At 36.3% G+C, this 27,326-nt stretch overlaps 1 protein-coding gene across 3 annotated transcripts in view; it reads left to right on the forward strand.

The window, feature by feature from the left end:
• Nedd4 (NEDD4 E3 ubiquitin protein ligase) overlaps positions 1 to 27,326 on the forward strand; it is a 124,848-nt gene that overhangs the window by 40,602 nt on the left and 56,920 nt on the right. The window contains exon 1 of one of the 3 annotated variants that reach the window (XM_047540062.1): positions 8,383 to 10,349. The exons of 1 other annotated variant lie outside the window; for it this stretch is intronic. In XM_047540062.1, the coding sequence (XP_047396018.1) occupies positions 8,802 to 10,349 (1,548 nt within the window). In that variant the 5' untranslated portion in view covers positions 8,383 to 8,801. Of the gene's footprint in view, positions 1 to 8,382; positions 10,350 to 27,326 lie in introns of those variants that run through there. One more of the 3 variants, XM_047540061.1, reaches the window with a different exon arrangement.

A 27,326-nucleotide genomic window follows, 5' to 3' on the forward strand; every position in this document is an offset into this window, starting at 1 on the left:
ACTAGAGATGTGGCTCAGTGGTCGAGTGCCCCTGAGTTCAATCCCCAGTACCCCCTACAAAAAAAAAAAAAGAAAAAAAAGAAAGAAAAGAAATGATCATTGTACTAGTAACTCAAGATAATTGTCAGTGAAATCTTTAGATCATAATAAGCAAAGTTACTCTTTTTGCTGTCAAAGGACACTCTTCATCACTGTTTTAGTCAGCTTTTTCATTGTTTGACCAAAAGACTTGACAAGAACAATTTTAGAGGACTAAAAGTATATTTGGGGCTCACAGTTTCAGAGGTCTCTCCGTAGATAGCCAGCTCCATTGCTTGTGGTCTGAGATGAGGCAGAACATCATGATGGAAGAGTGTGGCTGAGGAAAAAAACTGGGACCATTGCACCAGAAAGAATAAAGAATTCTGCTCAACAGGGACAAAATACATACCAAAGACATGCCCCCCCCCCCCTACCTACCACCTCCAGCCACACCCTACCTGCCTGCAGTCACCAGTTAATCCCTATCAGGTGATTAACACACTGATTAGGTTAAGGCTCTCATAACCCAATCTTTCCTGCATTTTCTCACACATGAGCTTTTCAGGGATACGTCATATCTAAACCATAACATTTCACCCCTGACCCCCCCAAAACTCATGCCCATCACACAATGCAAAATACGTTTAGTCCATTTTCAAGAGGGTCTGTAATCTAATAGTTTTAGCATTGCCCCAAAGTCCAATCTAAAGTCTCTGAGACTCAAAGCAAACTCTTAGCTTAAGGCCCTATAAAAATTCAAAAGCAAGTTACATACATTCAATATGTAAAGGCACAAGGTAAACATTTTCATTTCGGGGTTGGAGTCGTGGCTCAGTGGTAGCGTGCTTGCCTAGCACATGTGAGGCACTGGGTTTGATCCTCAGCACCACATAAAAAAAAATTAAAAAATAAAGGTGTTGTGTCCATCTACAACTAAATATATTTTTTAAATAGTTTTTATTTCAAAATGGAGAAATAGAAAGAAGGGATGGGACCAAGGCAAGACTGAAAGGTAAACAAGTTCTGTAGCTCCATGTCCAGCATCTGGGCCACAGTGCATCATGATGTTCTTTCCAGAGGGCTTGCATAGCTCTACCCTTTTTTTGGTTGTAGCCCAAATGGTCTCTCTCTTGGCCTATTTCTGCTCAATTCCTGCAGCTTTCCTCAGCAGATATCCCACATTACTGGCATCTCTTAATTTCAGGGGTCTCGATAGCAGCTTTGGCCTCCTTCTTACTTTTTCATGCATCACTCTCAGGGAAACCCACAGGGACACCAACCCTGTTTTACATTGAAATATCAGTGGAAACCTCCATGACCCCCTAACTCCCACACCCTACATTCATGCAGAATCATCACATGGTTGCTGCCAAGATCTGCCACCATCTCCAGCAGTTGGCAAGCCTCCAGAGACCATGGCTGCAACAGACTCTGAGTGTGTGGGTTACTGAGCATGGTGAAACAACTTCCTAGGTCCCCCTGTGTAAGCAGGGTGCCCCACTGGTCTCCGCTCAGAGGAATTTTTATTTTTACCCTCTTGAGCCTGGGATAGGTGTGGTCTTGTCAATTGCTGACACACCCTCAAACCTTCTTTCCTAATTTTGGGTATTTAGCAGCATTCCTTTAGGGACTATAATGTCTTTAACAACCACAACTTCCACCCCTTCCCCAGTTTTATTTACTCCCACTTTTCAAGTCCAAGGTTTTCTAGTCTTTCTGCTCTGCTTTCTGCTCCTGATTATCACAATTAACTTGGCAAAAAACCTTCAGCAATACCCACATCACCCGCTGAAGTCTGTGTTGCCCTGAGGGTTTCTCCACCAGCCTCACAGAAATTCTCAGGACAGGGGCTGGGGAGATAGCTCAGTTGGTAGAGTGCTTGCCTTGCAAGCATAAGGCCCTGGGTTCAATCCCCAGCACTGTAAAAAAAAAAAAAAAAAAAAAAAGAAATTCTCAGGACATGGACAAATGTAGATGACTTCTTAGCCAGAACATAACATGAATGGCCTCTAGTCCAATTTTCAGTAGTCGTCTTGTTCTTCTGAAACCCCATGAACCCAGTCTTTACCATCTATAGTCCTCTCAGTGTTCTGGTCTTTTGCACTCCCACCAGAATTTCCCATTAGGCTCTGCTTACAACAATCTAAAACTTTTCCAGCTTGGATCTCTAAACTTTTCAAAATTCCTCCCACAAATTCCACAAAGCTCCAAAACGTTCTTAATCACAGCCGTGACCCCACCCTCAGTACCGATCACTGATTAGAAATCTGATCTTTTCAAAGTGGAGTAATGCATGTTAATGGTTTAGGTATCAGGTGTAGTCAGTTGTAGAACATTTTATTTTCTCTTTGTGTTTTTGTTTTTTATACAGAGTAGGAAAATGTTTTCCTTTTTTTCAACCTCTGTACAGGCCTGTGTTTCCTCCAGATGGGATCAGATGAAATTTAGTATTGGTTTTTGCTTTTAAATCATTAAATATTACATATAGAAGAGTATATATGATATAAATCTTTATTTTCAGTAATAAGACAAATATCTCACTCCACTATTGAGGAACTAGAACATTTCAAGTCTTTGAAGCCTCCCTGCACCTCTCCCCAGTACATCTCCTTTTCCTTCCCTATAAGTAATAGTCATTGTCCAGAGTTTTATCATTTCTTTTAAAAATATTTTGTTGTTTCCTTTTACATATTTTTTTCTTTATAAAAATGGTATCTCTCTGAGTGCTTTCCCATGACATGCCGTTTTGCTTAGTGTAGTATTTGTGAGATTGATCCATGATGACACATTTTCACCAATGCAGAATTTTCCATCATCTGCATATGTCATAATGCCATAATTTATGTATTAATTCTTCTTAGTAGATATTAGTGTTGTTTCCAATTTTTTGGCAGTTACCAGTTGATAAACATTCTTGCTTTGTTTCCTTATGTACATGTCCAAGTGTATCTCTAAGACACATGTTTTGGAGTTTTGCTGGATCATGGTATTACTATATTATTTTTCCTATTGTTACGGATGCTGTTGTGAATCTCTTTCTGATCCTTGGGTGTATTGTTGGTGAGCTACTTTATTTGAGTTATTTGAATCTTGCATTTCTGCTTTCCACCGTGCTTAGTTGCCAGTTAACTTTGGTATGATGTGACTATTGCTTCATTACCAAAATTGATATTTGTCAAACGTTATTTGGTTCACTCAAATTCCTTGATGGACTACAAATGTAGTTCAATGTTAAAGCACTTGCCTGGCATGCATGAAGCTCTGGGTTCAGTCCCCAGTAAACCACCCCCTACACACACACACTCACACAAACACACATTCCTTGGGTCTTTACATTTGACGGTAGTAAAAAGGCCGAGAAGCAATCCTTAGGTCTTGACTGTGTATACATAATACTATATAGCATGTCATGATGAGTTGAAAGAAAAAATCATTGTCTTCGATATTAGCAATTGAATATTTCTAGACTGAAAAGTATGGCATATAATTTTTAAACTTTTTTTATATATTTTTTTAGTTGTAGATAAACACATTACCTTTATTGTAATTTATTTCTATGTGGTGCTAAGAATTGAACCCAGCGCCTCACACGTACTAAGCAAGCACTCTACCACTAAACTACAATCCCAGCCCGATTTTTTAACTTTTAAAGGCAAAAATAACTAATGCCTTAATCAAGGTACAATAGATCCCCACAGCAAGGAGTCAGAAGTTCTACTATTGTTCTGCCTTTGATTTGGCACTTTAACTTGTAACACTAGGCAAATCATTGAACCTTTCTGAAAATAGTTTCTTGTGTTTAAAATGTAAGATAAGAATTTGTGCCCTGCCTATCTCATAAGTATGTCATAAGAATAAAATGAGGCAGTGACTTTGAAAGCACTCAGAAATTCTTCTTTGTGATAAAAATATAATGTGTTATTTAACATTCATGTTCTCTTGTGTTTATGGCTCTCTGTTATCATGTTTTTGGTATAAGTAGGGTATGCCATTTTCAGTGTATCTGCTGTGTTAGATGCTCTGCTAAGCACTGGAAATAGAACTTTGCTCAAGAAGTGCCCTTTACCAGCTAACAAAAGCCAGAGAATCAGAATAGGGTAGTGTGTGAATTCTAAACCTCTCACTTGTTACCAGGCTGAGCATATAATTGGAGTCTAGAGATCATCTACAGAAGATATAGTCACTGGTGGAGCAGTAGGCCTGACTATTGCAACAAATGACTATGCCATTGTAAAGGTCATTTTATCTTTATTGTCCTGTAGCATTCACAATGAAATTATGAATCTATCATTTTCCTGGGAAACCATATTTGGAGATGTAGAGTGAAGAGCACAAGTATAATTTCAAGCAGAATAATCTCTAGTCAGCTGGAAAATGTTTGCAATACAAGTGATACTTGCTTTCAAGGAAGAGTAGGCTTATATTCCTTTTTTTAGCCAATTTTAAAACTCAAGATTTATAAAACATAGCAGTTTGGTGATGGTGATGTTGGTGGTGGTGTTCGTAGTGATGGACCATTACAGAATGATGTGACTTAAAAAAAAAAAAAATTGTATCTACCAATGCAAAAGATACTGCTTCTGTGTTGCCAATCTAAGAAATTATACCTGCACACACTTCAATCATTGAAGTTTTAGGAGATGCCTATTTATGGATGGAGACTGCACTTCTCAGGCTTAGTGGTTATATTGGTTAGAGTTTTCCAGAAAAAGAGAACCAGTAGATTTTTTATTTAGAGAGGTTTTAAGGAACTGGTTCATGTGATTTGGAGGCTGGCAAGTCGGAAATCTGTAGGACAGGCTGATAAGCTAGAGATTCAAACAAGGGTAAATGTTACAGATTTAAGTTTAAAATCTACAGGGCAGGCCAGGAAGCTGGAAATTCAGGCAGAATTTCTATGTTGAAGTGTTGTTTCTTTGGGAAACTTCAGTCTTTGCTCTTAAGGCCTCCTCAAGTGACTGGATGAGGCCCACCCACATTGAGGAATGCAATCCACTTTACTGACTTTAATGTTAATTACATCTTTAAAAATACTGTCATAGCAACATCTAGACTAGTAATTGACCAAACACCTGAGCACCATAACCCGGTCAAGTTGACATGTACCATCATGATAGACTTTGACCTTCAGAGTCCATCAGTAACTAGCATCACCCAGAGCCAGTCCAGACCTTATGGATAATCACCTTATTTTCTGTGGAGATCATCAGTAACCAAGCAGCTCAGAATTGGAGTCCTGAGCTTCATTCTTAAAACATTATTTATTTCATTCCAAAATATGAAATTCTATAGGACTTCCATGAATTCCTCCCGGAAAAAGGCTGCCCTGGCTGGCCTGTTTTTCTCCACTTGAAGTTAGGGTCAATGCTCATCTTTGGGCATCTGCTGGGCAGAGGGGTGACATTTTAGCCCTGGTTCCCCATGGTGCTGTGATAGTAGTGGTACAGGATGGTAGTGCAATCTTAGGCTGAGCCAGCAATGAGGCGGGTTCAGCCGCTCTAGAATTTAAACAGCCTAGAGTACTCAGTATGTACTATTCTTACCTTACTTTCTTGGCTGAAACCCTCTTCGTAAAATTTTCAAGCTTCATTCCTTCATGTACAATTGTAAAGGATTTATGATATTTCTTTAGAGGTAGTAAGTGGTTCAACTTTTTAAAAAATCCTAGCTGGGCACTCTGTCACATGCCTGTATTCCCAGCTACACAGAAGAATGAGGCAGGAGGATCACAAGTTTGAGGCCAGCCTGGACAACCTAGCAAGATCCTGTCACAAAATAAAAAAATAAAAAGGGCTGGGAATGTAGCTTGGTGGTAGAGAGTCCCTGAGTTCAGTCCCCAATACTGCAAAAATAAATAAATAAATAAATAAATAGTCCTAAAAGAAAATATTAGCAGTCAGAGTGACCTCAGTGACATCAGCCAGCCAGCCAGCCATGTATCCTCTACCTGGGGTTCTTTGGTGCTTACTTTGTGTCCACCACAAACCGAGGAGGATCAGAAGAAATGTCTAGTCATTGTCCTCCCATCATGGAAGATTAAAATTTAGTCAGGAGGCTTGGAAATGATGCTAGTAGTAAAACTGATTTATTAAAGAAAAAATATTTATCTGGCCACTTACCTGATTGTTTTATATTAAGACTTGATGGAGCTGGGCACAGTGGTGCAGGCCTGTAATCCCAGTGGCTCAGGAGGCTGAGGTAGAAGGATCACAAGTTCAAAGCCAGCCTCACAATTTAATGAGGCCCTAAGCAACTTAGTGAGACCCTGTCTCAAAATAAAAAATTAAAAGGACTGGGGATATGGCTCAGTGGTTAAGTGGCCTGGGTTCAATTCCCAGAACCAAAATAAAAATTTAAAAAAAAAAAAAAAAATCAGTGGAGTTTTTCTTACTAACTGGAAGTTTTAGGCCAGAGGCATTTGCACTTAGCTCTTATTGATTAGCTTTTTAGAAGCAATTCATTCTTTCAATTGCTAAACCCCTAACTTAATCCAAGAAGAGAAGCTAAAGTCATTGGAAGGCAAAGTGAAACAATCGGAACTTTTCCTTCTCAAAAGAAAAAGAATAATAAAAGATTATTTACAAAATCATGAAGGAAATAGGTTATATAAAGCCAAAATAACATAATAATTGTATTATTAACTTTACAACTGTTGTTCGCCTTCTAAAACAGAGACTTTCATTTCAACCAAATAAAACAACAAATACCCATATTTATATATTTTGTCATGTCTTGATTGATTGAAATTACTGTTTAGAAAATTGTTCAACACGATGGTGGACTTCATCAGAACGATTTAGTCATCTGTAGTTACAAGACCCGATTTGTCAGGTAGGGTATGGTTTTTGAAGTCTCATAAATGACAAAGGTCTTGTTTTTCAACACTTGATCTGAAGTGCAGTGGTTGAATGTTGTCTGATAAATAAAACTTCTTTAAAAATGAAAAAAAAAAGAAAATTGTGATTGAAAACAAATCTAAGTTAAGCAATTTTCTTTTTTAAACAAAGTGTGAGTATATGTTTTACATATTTGCTTTTACTTAGGAAAAAAACTTACTTAGAAAAATACAAGTTGGGTGTAGTACCATGTGGTGTAAACAACTGAACTATTTTACTTTTTACTTTCCTATGAATGAGCCAGTATATATTTATTACTGGAGTTCCAGCTATAAAATTCAGGTAAGGGGTTTAAATATACCCTAGAGTATTATTTAAAAATAAATTTGTTTCTTTCAAATAAGAATACCAACCTTGGTCTATGACATTTGGGAGAGAAATTAAAATATTAAACTTTTATTGCCTAGTAAACTGAAAATAAAGGTTAAATAAATACAAAGCAGAAAAAAATATATATATATATACACAAAATCACAACCTCTAAAAGGACAAACAGTCTACTGTTCTCCACTGTGAGAGTTTTATCAGCACCCGTAAGTTATTCCAGCTCTAGGGCAGTGCTAATACGCAAAAATGTAAACAAGTATGTACTTTGTTTATATAAAGAAATATGCGGCATGGTTTGTATTTCTTTATAGATATCAAACAGCTACAGGGATTGTTTCAAAGCACCAGTAGGGGCCAGCAAAGAGCTCTTAGAGTTTTTCAGAACAGAATTGGCATTGAGATATGTTTATTTGATGTGTTAAATCCTTTTTAGACTTCTTTACTTACCACAACACTCCCTTAAGTGAATGAATTGCAGAGACAGTGGAATAAAATAGCCAATGTGTTCAAACTATATTGGGGTATAGTTTTTCTGTCTAATCTGCATATATTTTTAATGGAATGTTTGCTTAGGCTATTTCTTGGCAGAGTTTTAATAGTCAAAATATAAATGGCATCATTTAAAGACTGTACTACTTGGCTGGAAAAGGCCTTAAAATTACAGGAGAAAATGCTTGGTGACAGCTTCTCTTAAACTTTTTTTTTTCCCCCCTCAGACCTATGTTCAATTTGTGCAGTAGTATTACTGGACTCATTTTGTAGTTCTATGTGTGAGCTTTCACTTTTCATAACTAATATTTTGAAAGATAAAATATTTATGTGTTTGGTTTAATGCTAAAGTTTTAATTCACCCTAATGTTTTGTTATTTCCAGATTTATACAACTGTTCGAATTTATTTATTTTTTTAAAAAAATTAACAGCCCCTATTCCTTTCTACATTAACTAACCTGACTAGACTCCTAGTGTGGCTACTATTTGGAAATTTAATCTTTGATTTGATACTCAATTACATGGGGTTTCATTCCTACCAACTTCCTGTAATTCTATACCTTTGGGTAAAAATATTAGTGGTCAAACTCTGCTGGAGAAAGTATAGGCACTGTGATTCACGTAGTTAAATGTTCATTTAGTAGCGCTGGGATGAAAAAATTCTGTTTTAACTTGAAATGCTAGAAGATTGTTGTTCTTGTGTTACTCATTCATGCAAATTGGAGAAGGTATAATTGAAACAAGGTTGGCTGTGTTTGAGTCAGTGTGCTGCAGCTGAGCTCAGCTTAAAGGTCGCTGGAAATCAAGTGCTTTGTAAGTGAAGGCATTTTGACTACAAGCGATTCAAGACATTTTAGAAACGTCAGTCTCCAGAATAGGTCGTCTTTTTCTTTCTCTGATATCTGGTATCTAGGGTTTTACTTAGGATAAAGACTCTTACTTAATAGCTCTTTTAGGCACCACAAATGATTTTTTCTTTCGATGCAGTGCAGCTGCTTCTAGCCTGTCTACGGACAGAGATCTTTGTTTTGACTTTCAGCCCTTAACATGTTTGGAAATGAGAACAAATGGCACAAAGCTTACGATTGCACTTTGCAGCCAGAAGAAGCAATACTTACCCTTTGTCAGAAACCTCCGGAGATGATTTGGATAGCCATGTTCACATGTGCTTCAAAAAACCAACACGGATTTCAACATCTAATGTTGTTCAAATGAAGCTGACACCCAGACAGACTGCACTAGCACCGTTAATAAAGGAAAACGTGAAGCTTCAGGAAAGAGCATCTGTTCCTTCATCTGAAAATGTTAATAAAAAGAGCAGCTGTCTTCAGATTTCACTACAGCCAACAAGGTACGGTGGGTGTCTCCAGCCTAGCAATGTCTTAGCTGATGGTGACGATGCTTCATTTACTTGTGTCTTGAAGGATGGCATTTATAGCAGTGCTGTGGTTGATAATGAACTGAATGCTGTGAACGATGGTAACCTTTTAAGCAGTTCTGCTATTTGTAGTGATAGCCTTAGTAACTTTTCAACCAGTGATAATGGATCTTACAGCAGCAACGGTAGTGATTATGGGTCGTGTGCAAGTATCACAAGTGGAGGTTCATACACCAACAGTGTCATCAGTGACAGTAGTGGTTATACTTTTCCATCGAGTGATGATACATTTTTTGGTGGAAATTTACCTTCTGACTGCACCTCCAATAGAAGTGTGCCAAACAGGAACACTACTCCTTGTGAAATTTTTTCAAGAAGTCCAAGTGCAGTTCCCTTTGTCCAGGATGACTTGGAGCATGGAATAGAGATTATGAAATTGCCAGTGAACAGGAATGCAAAAATTCCACTGAAACGTTGCTCATCCTTAGTCATTTTTCCTAGGAGTCCTTCAAATACGCCACCAACTTCTCCAACAAGTGCAGGTATTCTTCCAAGCAAAGGATCCTATCAAACCTCACATCAGTTTATTGTTTCTCCTAATGAAATTTCACATAATGAAGATGGTACTAGTGGTAAAGGATTCCTGTCCACTGCTGTCAATGGACTCCGATTATCTAAAACAATTTGTACTCCCGGAGAAGTAAGAGACGTACGACCACTTCATGCAAGGGGCTCACCACAAAAGAAAATTGTTATTTCAAATAATAGTCCAAAACAGACTGTCTGTGAAAAGTCATCTGAAGGGTACCCTTGTGTTTCAGTGCATTTCACTCAACAAAAAGCAACCACGTTAGACTGTGAAACAACGAATGGCGATTGTAAACCAGAGATGTCAGAAATTATACTTAATTCTGATTCAGAGTGTACCAAGTTGATGCCCAGGATGGCTGCCTGTTTACCAGCCATCCAAAACATGGATTATCAAATAAATATTGATGGAGAGTTGGAAAGACCAAATTCACAGATAAACAAAAACCATGCTGTTTTACAAAGAAGTGTTTCACTGGGAGGAACTTACCCAAATATTTCCTGTTTATCCAGCCTTAAGCACAATTGTTCCAAGGGGGGACCATCTCAGTTACTCATAAAGTTTGCATCTGGAAATGAAGGTAAAGGTAACAGTTTATCAAGAGACAGCACCAGAGATTTCACAAATGAACTATCAAATTCTTGTAAGGTAAGATTCCTTTGGTCTTTATAAATGTTAATTTATATTAGAAGAGCTTGCTGGAATATTCAGTTAAAATTTATTATCACTTAGCAGTTTATATACTTTCCTGATCTTTAGCTACCAAGTATTTTGTAGTCATAAACTTTATATTTGTGAATCTGAAGAATCCCCTACAGTTTTTCACTCTGTTATTTCACCAACAAACTGTGTATTTAAAAAAAGAAGGGGGAAAAAAAACTTTCCTAAGTGATTTAAGCCATAAACTATTTCTAAAGCATAAAACCAAGCTTTAAAAAACAATATCTCATAACACTTTATCTTGGTATACTTTTCTTTCAAGTGGCACAGAATTGTAATGTAACTCCATATGTGATTGCTGATTAGTTTTCAACTCTCCTTAATCATTGTGAATTAATATACAGAATGCATATTTTAAAATGTTAAAAAAACTTGTGAAAATTCTGTTACAGATGAGCATAGAAGAAATATGTCTCTAAAATGCATGTAAAATTTATAATATCATTGATAAAAACTATTATATTACATGTGTAAAGCAGAGGAAAAATAAGTAGCATTTGCATTTGTGTATACCCTAACCACAGGAATTTTGTTTCCACCCCATTTTTCTTTAGCTACCAGTTAATACTGACTTCTAAAATGTAACTCACTCAACAATATTGATTTCAAAGTTTTTATGTTTGAATTTGCCTTAAATGACTAGGCATTTCTCATAACTTTCTATTTACATATTAAATTGTTGTTTTGTCAATTTTGCTCTACTGTATTAATAATTTAGCTATAAGGAATCTTAGCCAAAATAGCTCTTTATGTAATTTGGCCTTTCAAAAGTATTTAAAGTGTTTTGAACTGAAATAGTTTTTTAAAATTTCCGTTTTGGGAAGAGCTCACTAGATTCCAGGAAATTTAAAACATTTTCTTACTAAACCAGTTCTAGATGACAGCACATAATTGGGGAGGGGCACTTTATCTGTTTATCTGCATTTATATAATACCCAACATGTGTATTAAAGGTTGAAAAAAATAACTTTAGGCAGGTGAAACATTAAGTAATTGCTAGGTTTTCTGCAATTAAGTAATTTTGTTTTCTGTCTTTAGAAATCTGGTAAATATAATCATTATTAACAATGCCTAGATGTTAATCTGAGCACCTACTTTACTGAGGATGAAAAGAGATCAGATATCAAATTCTGTGTTTCATAAGAATTATTAATTCCATTTAGAAAACTTTTTAAAAACTAGCTTTTTAGGCGATTATAATCCATTCAATTATACACCTCCCAAAAAAAGGGAAGAATTACAAACAGAGAAACAACATGTATCCCATTTGTTTACCATAAAAAAAAGGGAAGAATGAAGTGACACTATGAAGTAACATTAATAATTTGCCAATTAATGCTACTTGTAAATTTATTTTACATTTAATGAAAATATCTGAAAGGAATAATTAGCTTAGAATAATTAGCCTTAAAATAGTTGATTTTGTGGCAGTATTATAATTTGCTGTTGATGCTTTTTTAAAAGGGTATTTCAAATGTATTTTAATGAAATATAAATTAAATATAATTAAATGCCTTTTGCTTTTGCATTGCTGAAAATACACATTTTTATTGGTCTTATTTAAATGTAGGTAAGCTAACAAATATTTTTGCATGTCTGACAACCAAATGCCTAGTTTGTACTAATTCTATTTTTCATAGATTATTGGATTATAAGAGTTCAGAGGTGTGCAATTTGTTGAAGAACTTTAGATTGTCCTCCTTTTAAAGTGTAGTAAACAACTTGTCTTTAGAAAAGTATTGTAAACAATGAAATGACAATTAAATTCAATATATATTAGATCTAAGTTGGTCTAACTCATAAGTAGTGAATCACAAGGGCTTGTTTTATGAGGAAGATACTAATGTTGCTTTTTTTAAACACAGCAGTGGCAACAATAATGGGATTTTAGAAATAATCCTGTGTTTATCAATAATTATATATTAATCTAATTATAGTGGTATATTGTAACTCACTTAAAAATAAACAGCTCCCAAAATATTTCTCATGTCTCCAGTTAGTCTGGGTTAGTATTCTGATATGCTGAGTCTGGATTCACATTTAACAAGTTGATATTAGAGTAGCATTTAGTAATGTCAGCTATCTGTTCCGAGCAGCCGTGAAATTAAATCACTGCTTTGGTCAGAGACCCTGGTTTCTAAAGCACTAGAGGTCTACAGATTCTTTTCTTATGTGTTGAGCTACCAGCCTCCAGCAGCAGAGTATCTAGTTTCTTGTTTTCTGTAATCAACAGCTCATTAATGACTAATTTTTAAAACCTAGTGAGAATTTTTACCTGTATCTGGTACACACACTATTTTCTGTGTTTACAACTTAGAATAAAGATGGAACTTCATAGTCTGCATTGTATTTATTTTAGCCATAGCAAAGAAAATAACAATAATGGGAAAGTTTATTATTTATGCCTTTTGAAATACAATATCACTCTACCGACTGAGTTATCTCCCCAGCCCCTGCATAATGATTTTTGATCTCCAAATAGAAATTCAATGTTTTAATGTTGGGTGTGATATTTTGTCAGCTCCATCAAGGAATAGGTTAAGGAACTAAGGTACTTACACAGTTACAAAAATTATTACTACTTATTTTTTCCCTGTCCTTTTTCTGAACTACTATTATATTGTTAGGATGCTCAGAGATTTCATTACCCGGTTTTTAATATACCTTAGAATTTTGCTCATGCTTGTACATGTTTTACATTCTCCACTTATGAGCATGTTTTTAGTAGAAACACTTTTATATTTTTTTCTTTTTGTTATAAAAGTTTTTGTTCATTATCTGTTACTTAATCCTGGATAGCTAAATTGCTTAAGCCTAATAGAATAGAACTTTAAAAAATTTATGTCTCAATTATTTCAAAGTCTTTATCACTGATCTCAAGATTATACATGTCAATAATTTATTTAGTTGTTCTTCCTAAAACAAATTTTTAAATATATACTTATTTCAGTGTTCCATTATTCTTCCCGTCTTTGTTTTATTAAATTTAGCAGAATATTTAGAGACACTTGGCTAAGTTTACCTTGAATAGCACTTAATCTCTTCTATAAAAACCAATGTCATTTATAAATATTACCTCTAGAACTGTGGTCCCACAATGGTAATGACCAGTTTTTTAAATTTGGTAAAAAATATATTCATGTATTTCTTAGGAGTTATAATACTTGTTTTAGAGAGATTCCAGGGGTTGAATTGTTAGCTTGGAAATATTCTGTATTCAGTGTTGATGCTTATTCTTTAATTCATGTTATCTAGAACACATTTGAATGCTAAGCAGAGAATAAAAGATGAATAAAATACATTCTTGCTTTGGGGGAACTCCCCTTGTAGTAATAGGGACACACTGGTAAACAAAAAAATGTTTCAGTCTGATGTGTGATGTGCTGAAATAGAGGTGTGTGAGAGAAAGCAAGGTGTGACAGGACCTTTCTGGAGGAAAGGACCTATTTAGTAGAGGAAAGCTTCACAGAGGAGGTGACATTTGAGCAGAGTCTTGATAAGTGAATTGGAGTTCACCAGGCAGAGAAATTATGGATTCTAAGAAGAGAAGGCATTCTTAGTCTCAGCACTATTTTTATTCTAAGCTGAAGGGTGCTTTGTTGTGTGGGACTGTCCTGTGCACTGTAGGACATTTAGCAGCATCCCTGACCTCCACCCACTGGATGCTAGTCACACCCTCTCCAGAGTAACAACCAAAAAATGTCTCCAGACTGCCAGACATCCCCTGGGAGGCAAAATCGCCCCCTACTGAGAACCACTACTTGGACAGAAGCTGCAGCACATGCAGGGATAGAGGGGTGAAAGGACCTCATAGTGTAAGTAGTTCTGTACTCTAACATAGGGTGGGTACCTAGGGATGCAGGAGGAGATAGTGCCCTAGAGGTGGCTTGGAGGCCCAGTAGGCCTAGTGGCTTGTGCTGAAGAGAAAGCTGCATATTTCCTGCTAGTAACAGTAGTTAAACAGTGAACATCTTTATTTGAAAGTACACAGTGCTCGTTTTTATGCTTTTAGAAGATAAATGTTTTGTGACACCATGGATTATAGATGAATTAAAGTTTTCTTAGCTTGGATGACTGGGCAAATGGTGATGTCATGAACTAAGATGGGTAATTTAGAAGGGATCCAATTGAGAGGGCAAAGAGGAAATTGCATTGTTGAGAGGCTGAGAGGCTGCCCTGGTAGTGTGGATGTCAGGGAGGGCAGCTGGAGGTGCAGGAGCAGAGCTCAGGAGAGAAGCCAGATCTGGAAATCCAGACTGGGAGTTAGCAGCGTAGTCAAAGCCCTGGGTAAAGATGAACCCAGCTAGGGAAAACATAAAGTGAAATTAGAAGGGAGGATAGATCCAAATTCTGGGACCACTAACTTTGGTGAGATGGTGAAAGAAAAGATAAAAGAGGAAACTAAAGAGAGTCACTAGTCAGGCCAGGAGATCATGGTGATGTGGAGTCAAGGGAAGGGATAGAGGACAGCGTACAATGTCACGGAGAACTTGTGTATCCATTAGATGTGAAAGTCAGGAGGCCTTGGTGATTTAACAAGAGTAGGCTAGGAAAATACTAGGGTAGCAAGCCTGGCTGAAGAAAGAATAAAATAGGTAAAATAGGTAAGGAGCATAGGTTGCTTGCTAAATATAAAATGAGTGTGAGATCGTGTGGCAAGGCATAGGTTTAATGATCACTACCTTGAAGACAGTATCAGTGGATGTGAGATGCCGAAGACAAACTCCTCTCCACAAAGACAGCACAGTCCCTTTTCCTGGAGGAAAAGAAATAGGCTGCAGCTCTCTGTTCTTTCACCTTAAGACTACAGAATAAGTGAATATAGACAGTGAAAATTGGCATGGGTATCCAGCAATATCAAAGGAAGGAAACCGAAAATTAGAACTGGTAACTCGAGACTGCCTAGGAATGTTCACAACTCATTTTAGACAGCATCACTCAGATGTTCTCAGTCCCCTCCCTGCCATCAAAAATAAGACTAAACAAAGCAAGTCAGAGTTTTAAGGCCTATTGCCTGAAACTACTGGGAGAATAGACAGCCCTGTCCCTGTCACTGGCTTCTGGCAAGGTGTGGAGCCCAGTGTATGCTGGCTGTTGTGAGGCCTCACCCATCTGCATCCACTGTCTTCACATTGTGACAGGGAATGAGCGAGACCAGGAGAAACCAGGACTGGGAGCCTGGCTAGGCAGCAGGGGCTTGGCAGAGCTTCTGGGTGTGGCCAAGCTAAGTGTTGAGGTCAGGAAGGTGGTTACAGAAGGAGCAAATGAGTGCTGAGAAAGGGAACCATTTGTCTTGTCAGCATATTCAGAAAATATCAGAAGTATTGCTCCAGGGCCTGGTTCAATATTCTTTCTTTGTCCTTTAACACGTTTTTATCTTTTGTCCCCCCCTTATAAAAGCTGAGTGTGATATTTTATGATATACAAGATTATTTCCTTTTTTCTCTCAAATTTTGTTCATATGCTGCCCTCTAATGCTTTATTAAGAGTCACAATTAAAAAATAGTTTATGAATATGTCATTTGGATCAGTGATTTTTCATGTGCACATTATTTACCTGGAGCTCTTATTAAAATGAAGGTTCTAGTTTAGTAGGTCTGGGGTGGAGCCTGAGATTTCTGTATTTATAACAAGCTACCAGATCATACCAATACTGCTAACTCCCCAAACACACTTGGAGAAGCAAGACTTAAGACCATTTTTTGATGATAATAGTAATGTAATTCATACTTTAAGTGTCCACTGAGTCCCTAAAGTGCCATTATAATGAAAAATTGATTTAAAATATATCTATAGGACTAGGGATGCAGCTCAGTGGTAGAGTGCTTGCCTAGCATGCAGGAGGCCCTAGGTTCATTCCCAGTACTGCAAAATATATGTATTTCTACATACTTCAGGAACCAGCTATACATGCAGAAATTTTAATTGTTAAAAAAAAGTGAAAAAATTCTCTTCATTCTTGGTTAATGGAGAGCTGTCCCACCTTTACATAAAAGAGGACCTTAGATGTGTATGTGACTAAGGCCAAAATAATTTGCAGAGTCTTAAATCCACTCAGGCATTTAGACTAGTGTTTGACTGAGACCGTTTAGTACAGAAGAGATTATTTAGACCAAGAAAATTTTAAGAGCAAAGTTGCCTACTTTCCTTATAAAATAACTTTAGTATGACTCTTAAAGAATTCTGATGTTTAAATTTTCCAGGATTACATTTTAATTTCATTTAAGAACTTGCAAATATTGGTCTACAGGGCAGGCAGACCATTCTACTTAAATCTCTTGAATTCATTACAGTTGTAATTCTGGTTTGTGTTTTTGGTTTTGGGTTTTTTTGTTTTATTTTGTTTGTGGTGATGGGGGTTCAACCCAGACCTTGCACATGCTAGGCAAATACTGTACCACTGAGGTTCATCCCCAGCCCTACATCGTTGCCTACATTAATTTTTCCCCCCTGAACATGAGATTTGAAAAAAATATATAATTTAGTTGTTATATTTTTTCTTAACTATTCTGGCTTATTCAAGCAATATCTTCAATTTTCAGTCTTTTTAATATGCTTTTCTCTAACAGTGCCAATTAGGATGCTGCTAAGAATGTTTAAATCTTGCATTGCCTTATGTAATGAATTGAATCACCTTAATATATAACCAATGCCTACTTACGGGATGTCCTTTTGATAGCTCACAGAAAAAAGTTTAAAGATTGTGTGTGTGTGTGTGTGTGTGTGTGTATTTGTAAATATATAATTATATTTGTAATATATCTATCTTTGTGATGCTACTCAAAATCATGTATTACTTCTCAAGTATAAATCAACATTTGAAAATTTTATCAACTGTTCTTCCATTGGAGCAACTTAAGAAATCTTATTGGTGTTCTAGTTTTCTACAGTCTTCATGGTTGTTCATGGCTTAGCCTCATTTCAGGGAGCCTCATAAGGCATTAAAAATTTCAGGTAAAGAAATGAAAAAAAAAAAAAAAACAGCAAGAAAAAGGTTAAAGATGGGACTATAAAAACAAGTCGGCAAGCAGGTAGGAAAATGTACATTCTCTAGAACTGATCAGGGAAGAGATAAAACAAATGGGTAACCTTTTCTGGACTCTAATTTATTAGAATATGATTCCCTAAATCAGGGCCTTTTTGTCTTGTTTACTGCTGTATCCCCAGTACCTAGAACAGTGACTAGCTCCAAATTGACAGTAAATATTTATTAAATTAATAAATAAAGCCAGGGACCCTTTGGAATGGGGTACGTATGACCGCAGGATCCCGATAGGCGAGGGTGACCAGATGGCCTTGCACAGATAACTAAACTAGGATGTTTAAGCAATGACTGTAATGATTAGGAGCTTCTCAGGACTTCATCCTTTGCATGGAAGAATGGCACTCTTAAATGAATACCTTGTCCCTGGGGTGGATGCCAGTGGAATATTATGATCGTGACTCAAGGATTTCTTTCCACAGTGGAGTCTGATTCATGGCCTACATATTCCTCTAACTGGTACTGTAGAGCTATGTGTCTGGATGAGGATCAGATTGACTTTTCTGAAAAGAAGATTGAATGGGCAAAGACTTTTAAGGGTATTTAAACAAAGGCCATTTGACTAGCTTTAAATTTATCATTGTTTAATAAAATGACTTCCTTCCAAACTTGATGCAAGAGCTGGGATTGCCAGAGTAGTTCCTGGAGTTTCAAGTAACTGTTTTAGCTAAGAATGACCTTTACTTTTGTACCAAGGCTGAACCCTCTGAAAGAGTCACAGAGCTTAATGGAAACTCAAGTCGTCTTCAAAGCAAAATGAGTTTAACAAGTATTTATCAGAAATAGAATATGTGCCTGCCATAAGTGGCAAAAATTATTCCTGGATTTGAAGAGCTTATAATTGAGATGAGAAGACAGCATCATTCACAGAAAACAACCAGAGAACAGTATAATATGATAGATAGTAATAGCCATATGCCTACTTCAGGCAAGTGAACACTGAACTCTGGGATATGTGATTACCCTTATAGTTTTAATCAATTTTATTTTTATCACAGTAACACATGTGCCTGTTTAAAGTCAGAAATTGTGTCTTTGAAGATTTTCTTTCTTTCTCTCTGTGTTCCCTCTTCCTAAAATTCCTGTTGGCCAATGTTTGCACTTCTTGGATTGGTCTTTACAGTTGTTTTTTCTCTCCTGATTTCCATTTCTTTGCCTCTGTATTCTGTTTTGAAAATTTTCTCCCCTAGTTTACCAGTCTCTTTAATTTTAAAATTTCAGTTTTTTTTTTATTTCTTAAGTTCTCTTGTTTTCTGATGATTCCATATTTTTAACATCTTGCTTGTTTTATCAATACAGGTATCGTCTCTCACATCTCTGAAAATACTTTACAAATACAAAAAAGATACAGTTTTTTTTGTTTTGCTTTGCTTTTTAAGTTTTATTCTTGGTCCTACTGGCCCCTCTGCAGCTATTATTGTTGTTTCTGGTTTTTTTTACTGGACATTTACCTCCAGGTGTCTGTTGTTCATATTTGAGAGTGAGCCACTGTAATTATGTGGAGCTTTATAAACGGTGGGATTCACCGTTAGGAGACCCCATTTGGAAGTCTTTCTCTGAGGTTCGTTTGTTTCTCCAGAGAATAAACTTCCAGTAATTGCCCAGTTGTGTTTTATAGCCATGGTTAGTGATAAACTAGTGATGAAGGTGATTTCTTCCAGAGGTTCAGCAACTGAATTAACTTAGGGTAAACCCTGTCTTAAAAGTGGTATTTTCTTACTGCATTAAGGTATTTATGATAACTAATATTCAGCAAATGAGATGCCTGATTTTCAACCTTTCACATTCTTGGCAATACATTTACGTATAAACATGCATGCCTGTTTCTCATAGAAAAAGAACCAACCAATTAAATAGGTGTTTGAGAATGGAACAAGATGGAACAAGATACCACAATGGCCTTCTGATAGAGTTTCGTGTTGGATGCTAATTACTACCATTACAACTTGAAACCTCAACTGTGATTTTTATCTTAAAGGAAAACTTAATATAGTCTTTTTTAAAACTCTTATCCTTATACCTGTAAAAGATTAAAGCAGTTAAGGTTATTTTATATGCCATATTTCAGAACACTCAGATATATTAGAAACTTGGGAACAAGCTAAAAAAAGTTCAAGATCATAAATCTAGTAAATGTCATATTTGGATCAAAACTCAGACATGAAAGTTAATACCTTATTTTGTAAAAGCCACTATTATAGGTTGATTTTTTTAAAATTTTTTTAATTGTCTGTGGACCTTCATCTAACTTATTTATATGTAGTGCTGAGAATCGAACCCAGTACCTTTACACATGCTAGGCAAGTGCTCCACCACTGAACCACAACCCCAGCCTGATTTTTTTAAAATTCTTAATCTTTTGGAATCAAATCATCCTCTAACTATTATATCATTCTTTTTTGTTTGTTTGTTTTTAACAAAAGATTACATTATAAAAGGAAACATGTTCAGATGCCCATTTATCCTTATATTAAAATGTTTAGTTGGCAGTTATTGATAAGTAAAAGCAAAGTAATCCAGCTATTATATTTTATATTTTTATGTAACTACTCTCTTTACAGCATAATAAAAACTCAATTTTATGTGATTCATGTAGTCATGTTTATATGATACAGCTTTGGTGGTCTGGTGGGTTTATTTTTTTTTAACATCTTGTCATAGCTAGCCTTCCCTTTACTGAAAGTAATTATATACTTGGCTTGTAGGAGTTTTCAAATCCTTCTAAATTTAATTTGTATATTACCCTGTGGTGTCCTTTGTAAATTTTATCAGACAGGTGGTAAAACTGCTGAACTGTATTAAACTGATGCCATATTTCTGAAGTACACAGCCAAATTTGTTAATTCACTACATATAATCTTAGGTTTTCCTAAGCTTCACCAGTTTGCAAGTACCACTGGGGGCAAAAAAAGGCAATTACAGTCCAGAATTCATTGACTTAACCCTTTTCTTCTGCTCACAAAAGATTCCAGCAGCTGTTCAGTGCTTTTCAGTATTTCTGAGTTTCCCAGAGAGGCTCCCTTGCACTCTCAAACAAATCTGGGCATTGCTGCTGGATTCCAGGCATAGGTGATGCATCCCACTGTCACTTTTGGGTCCTGCCATGTCCCATCAGGCTGCTGTTCCTCCTTTCCCAGAGCATCCTTAAAAGGATCATCTCCACCTTTCCTTTGGTATGATGAGCCAACTTAGTTATTAAAGAAGAAAATGGAGTTATGATTCTGAATGTAGTGCAGAAGGAGATCAGTCAGCCCTGGGGACATGTCTGAATTCCAGGGAGAGCAAGAACTAAAAATAAAATCTTGCTGGGCATGGTGTCACACACCCATAATTCCAGCATCTCGGGAGACTGAGGCAGGAGATCACCAGTTCGAGGCCAGCCTCAGATATTTACCAAAACCCTGTCTCAAAATAAAAAAATAAAAAGGGCTAGAGGTGTAGCTCAGTGGTATCTTTGGGTTCAATGCCCAGTATCAAAAAATAAAAATTAAAATCTCAAACTAGAAAGCATTGTTTTACTAAAACAGGAACTTGAATCTACTTGCCAGTAGCCAGTAGACACCTGTGGCTATTGAGATTAAAAATAATTTAAAGAGACTTAAGTTCATTTAAATTATACTTAAAATTCAGAACCTTATTTGCATTAGACACATTTCAACAACACTTGCAATTAGCAGCTCCTGCATTGGACATTACAGATACAGAATTTTTCCATGATTGCAGAAAGTTCTATTGGAGAGTTCATGTGGAACATCAGGTTTCAAGCTGCAAAGCATTGATACCCTTGTCACTTGACAGTGCTCTAGTGTGTTAAGGAAGGAGTTTAAATCTGCAGTAGTTGGTGGTTGTGGCTAAAGGAGTGGAGCTGCATCCTGGTGGCCTTATTTTTCTCCACTCATACCTGCCTAGCTATCTTGCTAAAAAGGAAAATTTTAAAGGAATCTGTTGAGTTCTTTTTTTCTGAAACAACAGTAACCCACATCCTTTTTTCCCCCATTTATCCTTAATGTATTATATTCTTCAATAAAAATTACGTGAAGAATAATGGGGGAACTTTAGGTTATGCAGAAGGAAATGAGAGGGAGGAGGGTATGAAAAATGGTGGACTGAGACAGACATCATTACCCCATGTACATGTATGATTACACGAATGGTATAAATCTACATTGTGTACAACCATAGAAACAAAATGATGTACCCCATTTGTGTACAGTGAATCAAAATGCAGTCTAAAAAATTAAAAGGTAAATTTTTAAAAATTACATGAGTTTACTGTATAGAGGGAAAAGAGGGGTGGGAGGGGTGGGGGGGAAGGGGAAAAATAACAGGATGAATCAAACAACATTACCCTATGTAAATCTATGATTACACAAATGGTATGCCTTTATGCCATGTACAAACAGAGAAACAACATGTATCCCATTTGTTTACAATAAAATTTTTTTTTTTTTAATTACATGAGTTTTAAATTTTTAACCCTGAGAGAAATCTTAAAAACTGGTTAAGGTTAAGGATATATCTCAGTGATAAAGTGCTTACCCAGCATGTACAAAGCCCTGGATTCTGTCCCAAGCAACACACATACACATATCTGTTTATAGATCAACTATACTATTACTTTATCAACTATACTATTATAGATCAACTATACTATTACTTTGATAAGTAATCAGGTAATCAAATTGTAATAATCAGTTTCTACTTCAGAAACTCTTTTAAAAACTGAGAAAGTATTATTCATTTCAAAAAGTAAAAATTATTAGAGAAAACCTGTTGTCTTAACCATATAAAGTAGTCTCATCTGAATGTTTATCAAGAGAGGAGGAAGAAAAAAGACTATTCTGAGAATTTTCATTTGATAATTATTTTGTTATTTAAAGATATTCTTTGGCCATAAACATGCTTCTCATAATGTGTTCTTTGTACTGAGAATAAATCTTTGAATGTTCTCACTGAACACTGGACATCATTTGTGCTTGTTACTATTTGTTGAAGGTTAGGAATAATGCTACTAAAAATCTAATATACAGATTTTGCTTTTTGAGAATGTCTTTTGTTATATAATACAAATGAGTAGAAGATAGCATCCCAACCTTTGATGGAGAAGTCTAGGCAAAGAAGAAAAAGAACATTATTTGAAATGATTTGAAATTATTAAAGAAAGATTAGACAATTGTGATTGGAGGTTTGAGGCTGCGTGCTCTTGAATGAAAGACTGCAGAGGACCACTTCATAAAAGTCATACACAAAACTTTGATAAACCCTGGATTATTAAGAAAATTCTTCAGTCCACTAATGCAGTCCACTAATGCTAGATACATAGAAGAAACGTATTTAGTGTGAAGTTAAATTGTTTTGTAAGTTTCAGATTCAGTTGCCTGTAGAGGGGATTATACATGGGATCTGGGGCAATACCTCTGACAATTAACCTGATGATGTGCTAAATGGTAACTTTCTACTATGTGCAGTGCATTTCTAGACCTTGTACCAAATGGGGAAACTTAAGAATTGTTTTTTGCCTTTTTAAACATGGCTTAAGTGTTCTTAGAATTTAAAGGTAGTTTTATCTGAATCTAAGTTCACTTCATTTGTGAATTTTACCTCTCATGAATATACTTTTTAAATTGGAGTTAGTAGCAGTAGGAGATCATGGGTGTAATTTCATGGGACACAAATACTCTTAGAGATTCGAGTAAAATATTCTAATCTGTCAAACTTTACCAACTATATGCAGATTCCATGTGGTGGATTCCATGGGGAGGGTAGGAGTGCAGCTCATGACCACTAGAGGGCAGGAAAGGTCAGGAACAGATGAGGAAGGCTGGGACAAGTAGGGAAAAACTTGGACTTCCCTCCATCAGGAATCTGACTTCCCACAACTTAAGGAAAACACAGTTCAGTCACTGGGGCAGGAGCCCCAGCAGGTGATCCAGGAACAAAAGCCATTGTCAAAGTACTGAGAAACAGGCAGGGAATCAGTAAGCCAGTCTGGAGGCCTCCCATTGCCAGGTTACCATACTGGTGACAGAAAAGTAAATTTAAGGCCAGGTTGAAGAAGGCAGACAGATTATAGGGAGTTGAATAAGTCAGTTAACCCTCTCGGTTATTGCTCCAACTTGGTTGAACATTGTGAAATGGGCAAGAGGAACTTAAAGAGGTTAGTGCCTGAAAAGTCAAGAGAAACCTGTTGTCATCTTTTGATATTGTAGTATCTCCTGTTACAATTGCTGATTTGACTCTATAATGCTAGCATGGTTTTCTTCTTGGTACATTCCTCCCCATCATAGGTTACTTTGTCAGGTCTAAATAGCTAATTTTTACCAAGAAGGAATTCATTGAGATAGATACGTCATGATTTCCCATTAAGTTATGCAATTTCAATTTTAAAAACTCTTTAATAATTTAGAATTTATCTCTAAGCATTAAATATCTAAAGCATTAAATACCCATAAAGGAAAGACACCTTAGGATGTGAAGAATGAAACAGATTGCCTCAATCCCTCTCCTACGTGTGTGCATTAGCATTTTTTTTTTTTTACTTTTCCTTTCCGATTTTTACACACACTTTAATTGCATGTGCATGCTTGTCAATCATGCAAGACTATAGGCTCTGTAGTATGAGAAACATTCTCCCACACTTAACACAGAGCCTAGCTACAGAAACCAGTCACTAACATTTGTTGACCTCGAGGAATTTACAGTCCAGTTGGAATGGAAGAGAACTGTAATACAGATGTTAAAACAGATACAGGGTAAAGTAGATTTAAAAAGAAGGAAATTAGCCATTTAGTCTCATCAAGAAATTTTTCATTAAAATATCATTGACCTGGGCCTCATATGTACATAGGATTTCCACAAGCAGAGATTAGAAAGAAATTTTCCAGGACGAAGAATAGAGTGAGTTCGAGAGGGCAAAATAAAGGATTTGTTTCAGCCATGAGGAAGGTTTATATTAATAAATAAGCCTGCAAGGTAGATTGGAAAAACAAATGCAGAGGGCTTAGAATTATATGGTAAGGAATTTATAGTTTTTCCTCTGGACCAGCATTTTTGAAATGTGTTCCTCACCATATATACACCTCATGTATAACCTGTCCCATGGACAAGTAAATTTGTATACTGCTACATGCTTTATTTCTTGTACTATCACAGTGTACACTAGTAAATCAAAGCTCTTAAGAATCCTGCAGGAAATAAACTTTTGAACTTGGTTTAACCAATGGTTTCCCAATTATATGACCACCTTTTAACTCTTAATATCCAGCAGATTTATTATTCCTTAGAGCACACTTGGGGAGATATGTTTATGCAATAGCAAGTCTTCAACTTAGCAAGTCATCTTTTTCAAAAAGGGTCACCATAACTACAAGAACATATTTTCCTTTTATGATTTAAACTAGAAAGAAAACAAATACATAAGATACTTAACTGCTTTTGCATTTTTTTTAAGGATTCTGTTCTGTGTTATCTTTATCTTAATTTACATTGTGTGTTATCTTAAAACCACCAACTCCATTTGGAAGTAGGCAAGATAAAAATAGATAAATTTAGATGCCCTGGTCACTTATCTTCAGCTGCTACCTGTCAGTTTACTTCCCCCGCACCCCCCATTTTCTCCAAGAATTGAATAGAAATGTGGTTCCAAAGTGTTTGGTTAGATGGCTGCACTAGTAACACCTGAAACTCCAAAGTCTTTGTTCAATCCCAGACCTACTGAATCAGAAATTCTGGGTGTGGGGCCCAGTGCAGTCTTTAAAAAGCTTTCTGAGTGACTCAGACACAGTGAAGTCTGAGAACTGCTGAGTGGACTAACCTGCATCTTGAAGCTCATTGTTACCCAGGAGTAGGATCTGTGTCTATTTTCAATCAAGAATGAATATTTGAGGCTGAGGTTGTAGTTCAGTGGTAGAGCACTTGCCTAGCATAAGTGAGGCACTAGGTTCAATTCTCAGCACCACATATAACTAATTAAAGGTTCATTGACAACTTTAAAAAATTTTTTTAAAAATGAGTATTTTTCTTTCTGAAAGGAAAAACCTTGTCCCTTTTATCAGTTATCCAGTTGGGAGCAGACAGTTCCAGGCTGCTTTCTTCTGCCACCACAACTTCATTTATCCATTTGAAGTTTATCTTCTCACACTTACTCTTTTCAGAATTCAATGTCTGAAATTTTACACAGCTCTGCTTCTCTGTTTCTCAGAACTGAAGTCACTATATCTTTTTCAATGGTGGTAGCCATCTGCTAATTTAGTTTCTCATTTAAACTACAGAGATGACTCCCCAGAGAATATTAGCTTCCATCTCTTCAAAAGTTTACCTTTCCTTTTCTCTAGTAGCTAAGCAGCCACTGCTGGGGGATGGTGGGAGGAGCAGCATCGTAATTTATTAGAGCTCAGAAGTATGAATCTATTTGCAATCAAGAATATTTTTCTTTCTGAAAGGAAGGGCCTTATGCCGCTTATCAGTCATTTAGCTGTATTTCCTGGTTGAATTTTAACTTTATACATGTAGTCCTCTTGTTATTTCCCTTTGTTTAGAAATGAAATTTGAAACAATGGGACAAGCACCCCCCTTTGTGAGGGGGGAGAGGAAAGTTGAAATAAATGCAAACTTTTTCTCTCCTTTCACAGTCATCTAGTTTATGTGCATACAATATAAATTGCTTCTAACGGTATTATTGGAAATATTACAGTTTAACTTCTAAAATAATTACAAAATTTTAATTATATTTGCTACAACTTCTGATTCCTGGAATTCCTCGTCAACTTCCAATTCTTTCTTTTCTGTAGCATATTTTAAAAATGGTTTATATTTTTATAAATCTTCATGGTAAATTACAAAAGAAACTTTAAAGCCTATAAAGATGAAGTTGTCAAGGTAAGTCATCTGCTTTCACAAGTCTGTGGCTGGCGATTGGAAAGTGGAGAACTCCAAAGAAAGTGAACTTTCCAGGAAGACACCTCCAAATGAAGCTGATACAGAAATGCTCTCCTCCTTCCCACCCACCTCTTTCTAGGAGTTGAAAACCCTTTAAAGAGAGAGGGTTTCAAAGAGCTGTAGGACACAGTTTTTCAATAGTGTAAAGCTATTGTCAAAGAAAATACAGTTTGTGTCTCAGAGTCAAATCTACCAGATACTGGCAGCTGAGCAAAAATTACATGTTTGGGACATTGACTGTTCATTGTAAGCAAAGACATCCAGTTTCCAATAACACTGATTTTATAGCCACAGATCAGTTTAAAAGGCTTAGCCAATGTCCCCTTGACATACAAAAAGATTGAATCAATAATTTTTGAACCTCTAGAGAAATGTTTAAAATAAGCGGATAACAGTGTAGAGCAAGTCAACAAATAAGCAGCAAAGTAGAAGCTGCATGAATAGTTTTATTTAGTGAGATTGACTTACCTTAGCAAGTTACATTAAGAATGATTTTCATAATTCCTTATTTTTCCTCTTATAATATCTAGTATGTGGTAGTATGGACTTTCAGAGAAAAGATGTTCATTTAAAATAATAGTTTTTACCTGGGCATGATGGTGCACCCTTATAGTTCTAGCTACTCAGGAGTCTGAAGCAGGAGGATCATTGGAGCCCAGGAGGTCAAGCCTGGGCAACGTAGTGAGAACCCATCTCAAAAAAAATAGGTTTTATGGAATTTTGCAAGCAGAAAGTATATGGTCCCTTACATTAAAAATGCTATAAGTAGACGGGGTATGGTGGTGCACATCTATAATCCCAGAAACTCAGGAGGCTGAGGTAGGATTGCAAGTTCCAGGCCTGCCTGGGCAACTTGGCAAGGCCTAAGCAACTTGGTGAGACCTTGTCTCAAAACAAAAATAAAAAGGGACTGGGGATGAAGCTCA

This window comes from Sciurus carolinensis, chromosome 2 (genome assembly GCF_902686445.1).
Source record: "Sciurus carolinensis chromosome 2, mSciCar1.2, whole genome shotgun sequence".
Lineage (NCBI taxonomy): Eukaryota > Metazoa > Chordata > Mammalia > Rodentia > Sciuridae > Sciurus > Sciurus carolinensis.